The sequence below is a fragment of the Mustela lutreola genome, chromosome 9 (assembly GCF_030435805.1).
Source record: "Mustela lutreola isolate mMusLut2 chromosome 9, mMusLut2.pri, whole genome shotgun sequence".
NCBI classification, from domain to species: Eukaryota; Metazoa; Chordata; class Mammalia; order Carnivora; family Mustelidae; genus Mustela; species Mustela lutreola.
This window is the reverse complement of record NC_081298.1, coordinates 116042910-116056125: the sequence shown is the minus strand read 5'-3', so window position 1 is coordinate 116056125 and position 13216 is coordinate 116042910. Positions and strand designations below refer to the sequence as shown.

Here is a 13216-nt window from a genome sequence, read left to right as displayed (position 1 = left end):
TTTATCCACCTGAATCTGGAGTTTCTTTTGAACAGAGGTTTCTAATAATATTTGAGGAAAACTAGCCTGCTTTGGCCTTAAAAAAAAAAAAATACTAAATATGAATAATGAGGAACATCCTTTGGTTCTACATCTACATTCTTTCCACTTAACAAGTTAGTTAGGCTGTGAGTATTTCTTGTTGTGCTTCTGAAATTGATGACAAGCACTAACACTAACTCTAACCCTGACCCTAACCCTGAAAATTGCTCATTACCCCAATGTTACAATTTTACCTTAAGGAGATGTAAGGGGGGTTAGGTCAATGACTGACTTTTATATATAAATTCATTTATAATTTATTGATCTACAGACTAAGTATGTTGTTTAATTATTTAGTTTCCAAATATTTGGAGTTTTTCTAGATGTCTACCAACTACTTATATAAAATTAAATTCCATTGTGGAAAGACAGTATTTTCCATACAATATTCTGTTCTTTTTTCTTTTCTTTTTTTAAATTTATTTATTTGACCGAGAGAGATCACAAGTAGGCAGAGAGGCAGGCAGAGAGAGGAGGAAGCAGGCTCCCCGCTGAGCAGAGAGCCCGATGCGGGGCTCAATCCCAGGACCCCGAGATCATGACCCGAGCTGAAGGCAGAGGCTTAACCCACTGAGCCACCTAGGCGCCCCTCTTTTCTTTTTTTATTGAGACTTATTTTGCTGGCCCAGTATATGGTCCTGCTGAACATACCATGTGTACTTGAATAAAAACATGTATTCTGAGTATATTATTTTAAAAATATACAGAAATGTAAGAATCCTCATCTGTGACTCTTTCTTTTATGAAATGTTCTTCCTCACATTCCAACAGTCATGGTAGCCCCAATCACTATCTCAGAAAGACTGTTGAATTGCTTTTGGAGTTTTAGCTTCCTTGCATTTAAGACACTGATTTTTAGCCATTGGGATAGAAACAAGAAAACTACCCAATGCCATTCCTTTCTTCCAACCAATAAAAAATAAAAAAATAAAAAAACCACTTCAGAATCTTTCTTCGTTTTGTCTATAATTTGTCATTTTTATCTGCAGAAGGATGGTTCCAATCAGAGCTTACTTGGCCATCATAAAAGCATAAGTCCTTCAAATAAATTTTAGAATCAGCCTGTTGATTTCTGCAAAGAAAAAAAGCCTGCTAGGAATCCAATCACTATTAGATTTAATTTATAGCTCAATTTTGGGGGGATCTGTCAATTCAACACTATTGAGTCTTCCAATCTATGAACATTGTAATTTTTCCATTTATTGAGATCTTCTTTCTCTCAGCATTATATCATGTTTAGTATACAAGTCCTACATCTCAGTTAAATTTATCATTTAACATTTGCTATCTTATGCTATTCTAAATAGTTTTAAAATGCCTTTCCCAATCATTCATTGCTAGGAAAATATAAACACAAATGATTTTTTTTAAAGATTTTATATATTTAAGAGACAGCAAGAGATTGAGAGAGCACGCGCGAGAAAGAACATGAGCAGGGGGAGAGACAGAGGGAAAGGGAGAAGCACAACACACAGAGCTTAATCCCGGGACCCTGGGATCATGAACATGCATACATTTGGGAAGCTGAGCTGAAGGCGCAGCTTAACCAACTGAGCCAATCAGGTGTCCCACAACTGATTTTTTTTTAAATTAACCTTGTATTCTTCTGAGACCTTGCCTATTACTCCCAGTAGCTTTCATGTCAATTCTTTAGGGTTACCTACATACACAATTGTGCATACTGATAGTTGTATATCTTCCCTTCCAATCCACATATCTCTGCATCTTCTTCATGTCTTACTGCACTGCCTGGGATTTCCAGTTCAATGGAAAACTGAAGGGCCATTTTCCTGATCTTAAGGAGGAAAAACTGTTTTTCATTGATAATGATTTTAATTAGAGATTCTTCATTGATGTCCTTCTATTCCTAGTTTACTAATATAATATATGTAATTCCCTTCTATTTCTAGTTTACTAATATAATATATATTATACACACATAGTTTATATTATAAAGCAAAATTATAATATAAAGTCTGTTGAATTTTTTTCAAATGCTTTTCTGCTTCCACTGAGATAATTATTTGGCTTTTCCCTTTTACTATACTAATAAGATGAACTGCATGGACTGTTTCATATTAATTCAGTTCTTCACTCTTGAGATAAACACTATTTGGTCATGAGTTATTATCTCTTCTTGTACTACTGCTTCATATAATTTGTCCAGTTTTGTAACTGCTTACAGTAAAAGTTCAAAGTCAGTACCAGTTACTCCCAACATGGCTAGAAGTAAACCCACAAGTAAGTATTAACCTTAAGCCATGGTTAACAGTGAAGAAATAAGTTTAGCAGAAAAGAACCTTGATCCCACTATTACTCATTCTGTCCATTCCTGAAGTAGGATATATACAATGAACTCAGTTCAACTACAGTCAAAAAAATACTTAATAAACCTCCATTTGGGGTGCCTGGGTGGCTCAGTTGGTTAAGCCTCTGCCTTTGGCTCAGGTCATGATTCCAGGGTCCAGGGATCGAGTCTAGCATCGGGTTCCCTGCTCAGCAGAGAGCGTGCCTCTCTCTCTCCCTCTACTTACTTGTGCTATCTCTCTATCAAATAAATAAATAAAATCTTAAAAAAAAAAAATCCTCTGTTTAGTAACAGTTAACCTATGAACGGGTGCAAAAAATTAAAGCATGCCTATCTCTTACTTCTTTAAAAGTTACCAACTTGGAGCGCCTGGGTGGCTCAGTCATTAAGCATCTGCCTTCAGCTCAGGTCATGATCCCAGGGTCCTGGGATAAAGCCCCAAATCAAGCTCCCTGCTCAGCGGGAAGCCTGCTTCTCCCTCTCCCACTCCCTCTCCCACTCCCTCTGCCTGTGTTCCCTCTCTTGCTGTGTCTCTGTCAAATAAATAAATAAAATCTTAGGAAAAAAAGAAGTTACCAACTTATAACCCAGAGATCGCTGCAATGTTCATTATCAATACATACCTATTAAATTGAAATGTATAAGTAACATTTTGAGAGACAAGTATTCAAACCAGAAAGAAAACCAAAATTCTGAACTATAAGTGCTTAATATATAATAAGTCACCCTGTAGTGTTAATACAAACTAACAGAAGTATCATGGCTATCTCACAAACTTCTATTGCCTATCTTAAAAAATTAACAATTCCTGTGTTGCCCTAAAAGAAAAACAGGTAACCATTTCAATCTGTAAAAATGGTTTGCAAACTATTTTATGTTCATAGATAAGCATTTATTAAATAGCTTTAAAATTAACTGCAGCAAGAGAAGATATATACAATATAATGTACAACTTCCAAAGCTCTTTTTCCTTTTTTTCATTTGCAGAGAACTTGGGGCTTCAGGGCAGACACTCAGAAGGCGGGCTGCCAGTATCAATTCACACTGAAGCAAAACGCCTGCCAATGAAAACTGAAACACCTGTATGAATTAACTAAATTGTTCCCATTTTCAACAATGAAAGGAAATTAAAAGCATTACTGAATGTCACTGACTTGGCCCATCTGAAAGGAAATAACGTAGATAACAGCTAATTTTAAATTATCAAGCCGATACGACACAAATGGCTCTCTAAAACAATATGGGTTATTTTTACTATGAGTCATTCAGTTTTCCTGAAATGTGTGGATCAAGTATCTCGGGAACAGCACTACATTATGACAACCTTAACAAAATAAAGTATTCCTTTTAGGATAAGCTTCTGACACTGGTGAATGAAAACATTCTCCCAACATAGATCATATATATTTCAACGTGCTACACCAATAGGAAAACACTACTAAGGATTTCTCCAAAAAAGAGATTTTAGCATTTTAGTCAACTTTAAGACAGTTCACTAAAACTGAAGAAAATTCAGGAATAATGAACCATTCATTTGTTTATCCAATAAATATTTACCAATTATCCAAGAATAGCTACGGTCCCCATCCCTTCAAATGCTTACAATCTGCCGGCAGGAGTACGAAGACTGGTATTATTCTTGCTCTTCTACTAACAAAAGACACTTCCTAGTCTCCAGAGTGGATATCCCAGTTCCAGGCCACCGTACCACTGCCTCAGAAAGGAAATGGCCGCCCAGCAGCAAAGAGTATGCTGTTTCTTTCCTCTCTGCTCCCTTCTTCCCCACGTCTACAGTCAATTTCAAACAGGTCTTACCTGCTTAATAATTCTTATTCCTTGAAAGCAGGATGCTCTCCTACAAACCGGTGATCAGGTGGCACCACTCACCCCTGAAGCTATGGGTGCGCTAGCTCCACCTACTCCAAGGTAGGTAGGACATTCTCGAATTTGATCTTCAAAACAAGTTTTCAGAGCTAAGGAGGGGGCACAACCTCCCCCTTTCCTCATTACACAGAAGGAAAAGATAAACAAGCGGTTATCCTTCACATCATATAGCACTACCTAAAATTATAAAACTAAGTGGAGCAATGCAGCATCAAGTTATATGGCAGAAATGAATCCCTGCCAGGGTTCAAGCATATTTCATTCATTCTCTTCTTCTGCAGCCATTCATTGAGCAACAGCTGTGACTGAAGCATGGAAAAGACTAAATGGGGCCTCGATGAAGACCCAGAGAAGAACAGAGCCCAAGCCCTGAAATGGGGAGTTCCTAGTTTTGTGACATTGACAAGATATATATACAAAAAATTATAATATAAAGCCAAATATGACCCTTGTTAAAAGAAGACACAGAAAGAAGTTCAAGAGTTCAGAACTGGGATAGCACCTGAAAGTGTTCCCTTTGGCCTCAATTATTCTTTTGGAGTAACAGATAAAGGTTATTTATATACTGGATATTCAATTATATAGGATATAAATCTCAATGAAATTCTTCATTGAAACCAGGGGCCACGCCTAATTCATTTTACTACCTGCTTCAGTATCATGCACAAAGAAGGGATATCACAAAGCACCGAAAAACACAAGGATGAGTTGACAAGGGCTCATCTAGATTTTTCTAGTGTAGTCTGTATGCTTCCTTTGGGATCAACAGAAGAATCGGGTGGTGCAGATTACAAAGTATCCTTGGGGCTCCTAAAAGCCTTCCTCACATATAAGTTCCTTGCCCTACTTCTTATGATTTAAAGACTTCCTTGGAATTAAAAAACTCATCTCCTTAGAAGACTCGGGCCTGGCGAGTCAGGTCACTTCTAACTTGGATGAGAGTTGGAGGAGGACAGAGAACAAAAAAGTAGAAACTCAAATTTATGACCTTCACTGCAATTTAGGAGAGATGAGTTACCCACCCCAAGGTTACCAGAGTTAATGATTTCAGAAGTACTTCACAGCAGAGCAGAGAGGATCAAGGAGGGAGGTTGCTGAGGAAGGGGGTCCAAAAGGCAAATAATGAAAGATTAAGAGACTCTTAACTCTAGGAAACAAACTGAGGGTTGCTGGATACAGGGCGGGGGATGGGGTAAGTAGGTGATGGGCATTAAGGAGGTCACTTGATGTAATGAGCACTGGGTGTTGTATGTAACTGATGAATCACTAAATTCTACCTCTGGAACTAATAACAGTATATGTTAATTAAACTGAATTTAAATTTAAAAACATTTTAAATAAAAATAGTGAAAAAAGAAAGAAACAGGAAAAATAGAAAAAGTTTTTTAAAAAGCAAGAAATATATCCCCACCAACTGGAAATGCTTAAAAAAAAAAAAAAAAAAAAAAGAACTGCTTGAATATAGAGTATTTTAGTGTCTTTTTAAGATAACTATGGATAATACATATACCTTGATAAACTGCTAAGTCCAGTCCCAAGAAGATGTTATTACTGACCTCCTCCCTATAAGAGGCCAGGGGAACACCTCCTAGCACATGTTACATCCTGTTTACCCCAATCATCAGAAGAAACCCAGGAGTCCTGGTCACATTCATCATCTAGACACTTGTCTCCATTCAGCTCTGCACTTCCCTATAGTAACTCAAACTAACCACCTTCCAGACCCTCCACATCCTTCCCACTGAGATCCTCCCCACCACCTTGTGTAAAACAGCTCTCCCCATGCCATCTGTATTCTCTTATCCGGCTCTATATGTCTCCAGAGCACATCTGTTAGATATATTATTTCTCTCCTGGTATACCATATACTGTCCCCACAAGAATGTTAATCAGTGTAAATGCCAAGAGGGAAAAGACTTTGTTGGCACTGTATCCCCAATGACCAGCACAATGCTTGACATATATTCAGTATTCAATAGAGATTAGCTGAATAAATACAGAATAATTTTTTAAATTAATCTTTTTTAAAAATGTTTAACACTTTACTTGTCAAATTCCTTACAGCACATGTAACGACTAACCAGGGACAATTCCACATAGTTAGCTAAAAACAGATAAGCTATCATCATAAACACCAAAGATTTCTAAGATACTCAAGTGAGAAAATAAAACAGGTACCCAGAGGACTCAAGGGATTAACATCAACTGACTCCAAAACCGTAGGCAGGAAATTGTAACTCGCAAAATTTACATTACAATACAAAGTAAGCTAGCTTTTTTACCAGATAAAAGTACTTCATTTTTGCCTTTTCTGGAAAAATAACGAAGAAAGAAAACATCAGAATTCTCTCTTGATTTTAACTATGATAATAAAAATGCCTTTGAAAAAATTATCTTAAGCAACTTGTGCTCATCAAGGACGTGCATTACCTTTTCATCCATAAAGCTAAGAATATGCTGACTGAGCCTTTGGTCTGTGACTTTTCTGTTCTTGAAAAGCCTTCTTTGATCTCAAACCCTCACACATCTATTACTTTTCACTGCCATTCTTCTCTGATTGTGGTCTTTATCAATTTCATTTTCTTATACCTGGTTCCCTCCTTAATTCCCTGTAATGAGGTGACTACACAATCCTCTGCCCAAACCGTCCTAGAGATAAGCAGCGTCCTCCTGATTATCTGCACCCACAGCCTTTCTCCGTATGGTGCGGGATGCCAATGAGCACCTCATGCTCCCAACACTGCCTCCTCCCTCAGCCTGGATAACCCACACCCCCTCTCCTGCTTCTGGTCCTCGCTCTCAGATATCCTCTTTCTTGTCCCATCCCCATAGGCATCACCCTCAATTTTAGACCAAAGAGGTGCACACTACAGTGGCTTCAGACTGAGGATTCAGACTCCTGCTCTGTCACTTCATTTAGTCATTGGACATTTATGGAGCATCTACCAGACGCTCCATTAGACAATGAACAAGTAATACTTGGCCACTGCACTCAAATCCAAGTAAGTACAAAGAAAAATGCTTGTGTTTACACCAACACCAAGATATATGCAGTTTGGAAATGAAAATGGTGAGGTTTTTTCCTCCTGAATTTCCTAAGTGGCAGTGTTTCAACATGAGCAATCCGAGGCAAGAATATATCAGAAGCAATAGAATGTACACGGGAAAACGTGCAACGGAAAGGACAAGACATTACTCACTGATGTGAATGCCAGCAGCTCCTCTTCAGTTAACTTATGCACTGGGTTATTCTTCTGGAAATTTGTGCTTTAAATTTAAAAAAAAGGGGGGGGGCAAATTAATCCTATAATGCATGTTGTAACTAATGAAATATAATTTTTAAAAGGCAGCATAAATTTTATTTCAAAACACATAATTTAATATTACTGCATTATATACAAATGTAGATATGAGTTTACCAAAGATAAGTATGACAATAAATAATGTAATAATAAAATGCACAAAAAGGGGTCCCTGGGTGGAGCATTCGGTTAAGTGCCCAACTCTTGGTTTCAGCTCAGGTTGTGATCTCTGGTCATGAGATCAAGTTCCGCATCAGGCTCCACACTTAATGCAGAATCTACTTGGGTTTCTCTCTCCCTCTCCCTCTGCCCCTTTCCCTACCCCACCCCCGACCCCAGCTCAAATAAATAAATAAATAAAATCTTTTTAAAAATGCTGATAAAATGTGGTTGGTGTACTAAATATCAACATAATCTATTTTACTAGGAGAAAGAAATGCAATCTATGCCATTTCACAAAGAAAATGAAAAGAATCAATATGGCACCAGCTTCTATCTATCAAACTCATGCCGAAAGAATTAAAAAACTACTGTAACAATTAGGCAAAAATTAAGAGGTGGTCCAAGAGGCAGAGCAATGGGAATTCTCAGATTCTGCTGATCCAAGTATAATTTGATAGAACAGTTTTGTTAAACAATTTAGCACCATCTTGTAAAGTGAACCTTCATATACCTTAGCTCAATAATTCCACAGAGCCCAGAGAAATTCTTGAACAAGTGTACCAGGAATCGTATATACAAATATCCATAGTAATATTGTGTATAACAGGAAAAAATCTTGAAATAATCCAAATGTCCAAAAGGAGACTGATAAGCTGAGAAATATTCACCCAATGGAATGCTATAATCCAAGTAAATTGTACCTACACATAAAACATGAATGAGCCATAAAAACATAATAATGAGAGAAAAAAAATCACGGAAGACTGCATAATAGTAATAAGATACCACTTTTATAAAGCTCAGGAAAAAAATGAAACAACTGACTCAAAAGTATAAGAGTATGTGAGTAAATATATTTTTTGAGAAGGCAAGAAAATGACAAACAGAAAATTCAGGGTATTGGTTACTTTCTTTTTTTAAATTCAAGTACAATTAACATATAGTGTTATATAAGTTTCAGGTACACAATATAATGATTCAACAATTCCATATACTTCTCAGTGCTCAAGGTTAAGTCTACTCTTAATCTCCTTTATTATTTCATCCTTCCTCCCCACCAACCCCACCCCCTCTTGCAATCACCAATTTGTTTTTTGTATTTAAGAGTCTGGTTTTTTGTCTGTTTTTTTCCTAGCCCCACTGCTTCACCAAGCTACCATCCATAAGAATTCACCTTCTCCGTGTTTTCTTTCTAAACAACCCAGCCTACGACAATGTCCAAGTCACCCCTCTATAGGAATAGTGGCCATGAGGATTAAAGAGAGATCAGGCAGTGTAACAAAATCATTATTTACAACCCCCACAATAACTCAGTTCATGTAAATCATCAATTCACTAATGCTCTTATCCATTTATAAACACCGCATCAGGTGCCCAAGAGTCAGACAATAAGAAGTAGTTTCTACCAAACAGGAAGATTTAAATTCCCTATAAAATCCACTCAGGAGGGGCGCCTGGGTGGCTCAGTGGGTTAAGCCTCTACCTTTGGCTCAGGTCATGATCCCAGGGGCCTGGGATCGAGTCCCGCATAGGGCTCTCTGCTCAGCAGGGAGCCTGCTTCTCCTCATCTCTCTCTCTGTCTGTCTCTCTGCCTATTTGTGATCTCTCTCTCTGTCAAATAAATAAATAAAATCTTTAAAAAAAAAATCCACTCAGGACTTCTAACTGTTCCATATATTAAGATTCCACCAATACTATATTTGGAGGAAGAAAAACAGTATTTGAAAACAACCATTTTTTTTTTTAGTCCTCTCTCAACTGTGAAGTCCAGCTCATTATACCTTGACTCAAATGACAGAATGCCTGGGCATATGTATATTTCATTTGATTTAACTTTCTGATGAGTTGACAATTATTAATTTGCCAAAATGATGTTTTAAAAACCTACATAAAGGAGAACTCAGAACTTGGGGTCAGTAAAACCTGGATTCAAGTCCTAATTGCTGCTTTATAATTCTGAGCAAGTTATTCAGCCATTTGAACCCCGATTTCCTATCTGAAATATGAAGAAAGTAATCTAGGGCTGCTAGAACATTAGTGAAGGGTCACATGGAGAGTGCATGGGGCAATTCCTAGCACGTGGAACTGCTCACAAACAGTTGCTATTTAAATTATTTACATCTAAGAATCACTATGAATTAGACAAACAATTTTTCATTAGTAAGCATAAAATCTGTCACTGGAGTCAAATCACGTGATAGAACAAGAGATCCAGGCTTAGAAACAGAGCTACCAGGGCACCTGGGTGGCTCAGTTGCTTAAGTGTCTGCCTTCAGCTCAGGTCATGATCCCAGGATCCTGGGATCAAGCCCCACCTCAGGCTCTCCACTCAATGGGGAGCCTGCTTCTCCCTCTCCCTCTGCCCACCCCCGCTCATGCTCTCTCTTACTCTCAAGTAAATAAATAAAATCTTTTTTTAAAAAGAAAAGAAACAGAGCTCTGTGTGATCCCTTTTACCCAAGCAAGAGGACTGGAGGACTGCATTCAACTTTTTTGTAAATGTAGTGCGTAAAGGAGGTATAATGCTATGAAGCAGAGACAAAAGGCTAAGTTCTACTGAGTTAAGAGACTTTTTTTAAAACAAATTACCTATTACTAATTTGACTGTTCTACTAAATATTAGAACTTTGGGAAATACTCCATTTTGAACATTACTAAGTCTCCAGATGAGAAATGAGGTATTTTTATGTAGTTCAATAGTACTTTCCCTCTAAATGTTAATTACAAGGGTAAAAAAGAAAAACTTTATGATGGAGAAGCCTGGCAAATACCACTTCAACCATGTGATCAAAGTTAATGTCACCAGTAGGGGGACAAATCAAATTGTGTTCTACTGTTAGGAAGCAATAAGAACTACAAAACATGGGGTGCCTGGGTGGCTCAGTCTGTTAAGCATCTGCCTTTGGCTCAGGTCATGTCAATCATAGGATGGAGTCATGTCAGGCTCCCTGCTCAGTGGGGAGTCTGCTTCTCCCTCTCCCTCTGCCACTGCTCCCCCTGTTTGTGCTCTCTGTCAATAAATAAATAAAATCAATAATAAAAAAAAAGAACCACAAGACTTCCCTTCTCTGATATCCCTATTAATGATGCATAATGCGAATCTATCAGAATTTTCTTTTAAGAATTTATTTATTTATTTGACAGAGAGAGATCACAAGTAGGCAGAGAGGCAGGCAGAGAGAAAGAGAAAGAAGCAGGCTCCCTGCCGAGCAGAAAGCCAAACTTGGGACTTGATCCCAGGACACTGGGATCATGACCTGAGCCGAAGGTAAAGGCTTAACCCACTGGCAGCCACCCAGGGGCCCCAGAATTTTTTTTAAATAAGTCAATTCACGAGGCAAAGTCTACAAAGTAACTGGCTTATGTCAAGACCATGAAATGTCATGACCATGAAAGTAAAAAAAGTATGAGGAACTATTCCAAGATTGACAGTAACTGGAGAGACATGACCTAAAAGAAACACATATATTCTACAGTGGGTCCTGTGCTACAAAGGAGATTAATGGGACAACTGGAAAAGTTGAATGGGATCTGAGCATTAAATAACAGCATAGTATGAATGTTAATTTCCTCATTTTGATAGTTATATCGTGGTTATGTACAAAAAATTTCATAGTTGGTTGGAAGTATACACTAAAGTACTCAGAGATGATATAGTAGCATATCAGAAAATTTCTCAAAAGGTCTCTGCAATGACTTACCCTTGCAACTTTTTTCCAGATTTAAAATTATTTCAAACTTGAAAAAATAAAAGGAAAAAATATTTCCATCACACATAAAGTTCGATAATACTAAGAAATAATTATATCCTGAGACACCTGGGTGGCTCAGGTGGTTAAGTGTCTGTCTGTGGCTCAGGTCATGATCTCCAGGTCCTGGGATCGAGCCCCACATCTGACTCCCTGCTCAGTGGGACGTCTGCTTCTTCCTCTGCCTCTCACCACTTGTGTTCTCTCTCTCCCTCTTAAATGAATAAATAAAACCTTAAAAAATAACAATAATTCTATCCTTTGGAATGTAAATATCCTCAAAATAATCATCCTTAACTCTCTATTAATAAAGTTTATTCCTAGCTAAGGCTAATCAAGAAATTTTGCTTATGAAGGAAAGAGAAGGTGAAGTTACACTAATTCAAAGGAGATACCTCAGATTCCTAATCTCTAACCCTTTACTTAGTTGCCCAGCAGAGAGCAATGGTGGTTTAGTTTAGAAAAGTGGCTGCCCCACTATTCTTTTTTTTTTTTTAAGATTTTATTTATTTGTCAGAGAGAGAGAGACAGTGCACACACAAGCAGGCAGAGTGGCAGCAGAGGCAGAGAGAGAAGCAGGCTCCCTGCCAAGCAAGGAGCCAGATTCGCGACTCGATCCCAGGACCCTGGCATCATGACCTGAGCCAAAAGCAGTGGCTTAACCGACTGAGCGACCCAGGTGTCCGTGCCCTACTATTCTTGATCCTTGTAAGCATATAAGATTGTCTATTCATCCAGAACTTGGGGCACCTCCTGGGACAAAGTTTTCTGCAACACAAGAAAACCAATATGCAAAGTGTTCAAAGTAACCAAGTAAGTAATTGACTTACCAGATTCCAAGGATAACAGCAAGCTCTTCAGCACACAGGTCAGGTATCTGAAACTGTTCACAATCTGCTAACTTTATCTCATTTAGAACAGTATCATCGTTGAGCTCAAGATTCTGGTGCAAGACAAAAGAAAATATTTAGACCAAAAGTTAAATTTGATTCATTCAACACACTATATACAACTGATTACTAAGGAGGGATAATTCACCTTTTTGTTTAAAGATTATCCCATGCCTACGTGTGGTCAATAGGCTGTTTCTTGGGAAACACACACTTAGGGATAATTTACTGTGTAGAATCAGAGAACACGCCATCTATACCTCAGCAATGCACTGACAATATCAATAAGATAATAACATCTATCAGTCAGGGAGCCCAGTATGCAAATGCCCCTCTACCAATGCATCAGTTGAGTTTTTAAAAAATGAGCTGTCAAAAATAGTAAAACCACAAAAATATATCCCTACACAAAGCCCTAACACACTAGAACAGCAAAATTAAGACTGACAATGCCAACCTTTTGCAACTGGCGCTCTCATACACTGATGGTTGGAACGTAAAATAGCACAATCACTTTGGAAAAGAGTGTGGCAATATCTCATCAAGCTAGAAGCACACTGGGATGCTTGGGTGGCTCAGTCTGTTGAGTGACTAAGTCCTGATTTTGGCTCAGGTCATGATCTCAGGGTCATGAGATCGAGCCCCACACGGGGCTCTAAACTGAGCGTATGCCTGCTTAAGATTCTCTCTCCCTCTCTCTCTGCTCCTCCCCCCAACACATGTTCTCTCCCCCTCTCTCATTCTCTATCTAAGGTGGAACCTACCGCAAAATCCAGCCATTCTAATCCTAAGTATTTACCCAAGAGAATTAAAAACATATGTTCACACAAAGACTTATAC

The 13216-nt window shown here is 38.1% G+C and overlaps 1 protein-coding gene across 3 annotated transcripts in view; it reads right to left on the bottom strand.

The window, feature by feature from the left end:
- TTC27 (tetratricopeptide repeat domain 27) overlaps nucleotides 1-13216 on the bottom strand; it is a 169517-nt gene that overhangs the window by 124159 nt on the left and 32142 nt on the right. For all 3 annotated transcript variants that reach the window (XM_059188599.1, XM_059188597.1, XM_059188598.1), the window contains exons 8-9: nucleotides 12317-12429; nucleotides 7474-7540 (exon numbers count right to left, since the gene is read on the bottom strand). In XM_059188599.1, coding sequence (XP_059044582.1) covers nucleotides 7474-7540; nucleotides 12317-12429 — 180 coding nt within the window. The remainder of the gene's footprint in view (nucleotides 1-7473; nucleotides 7541-12316; nucleotides 12430-13216) is intronic.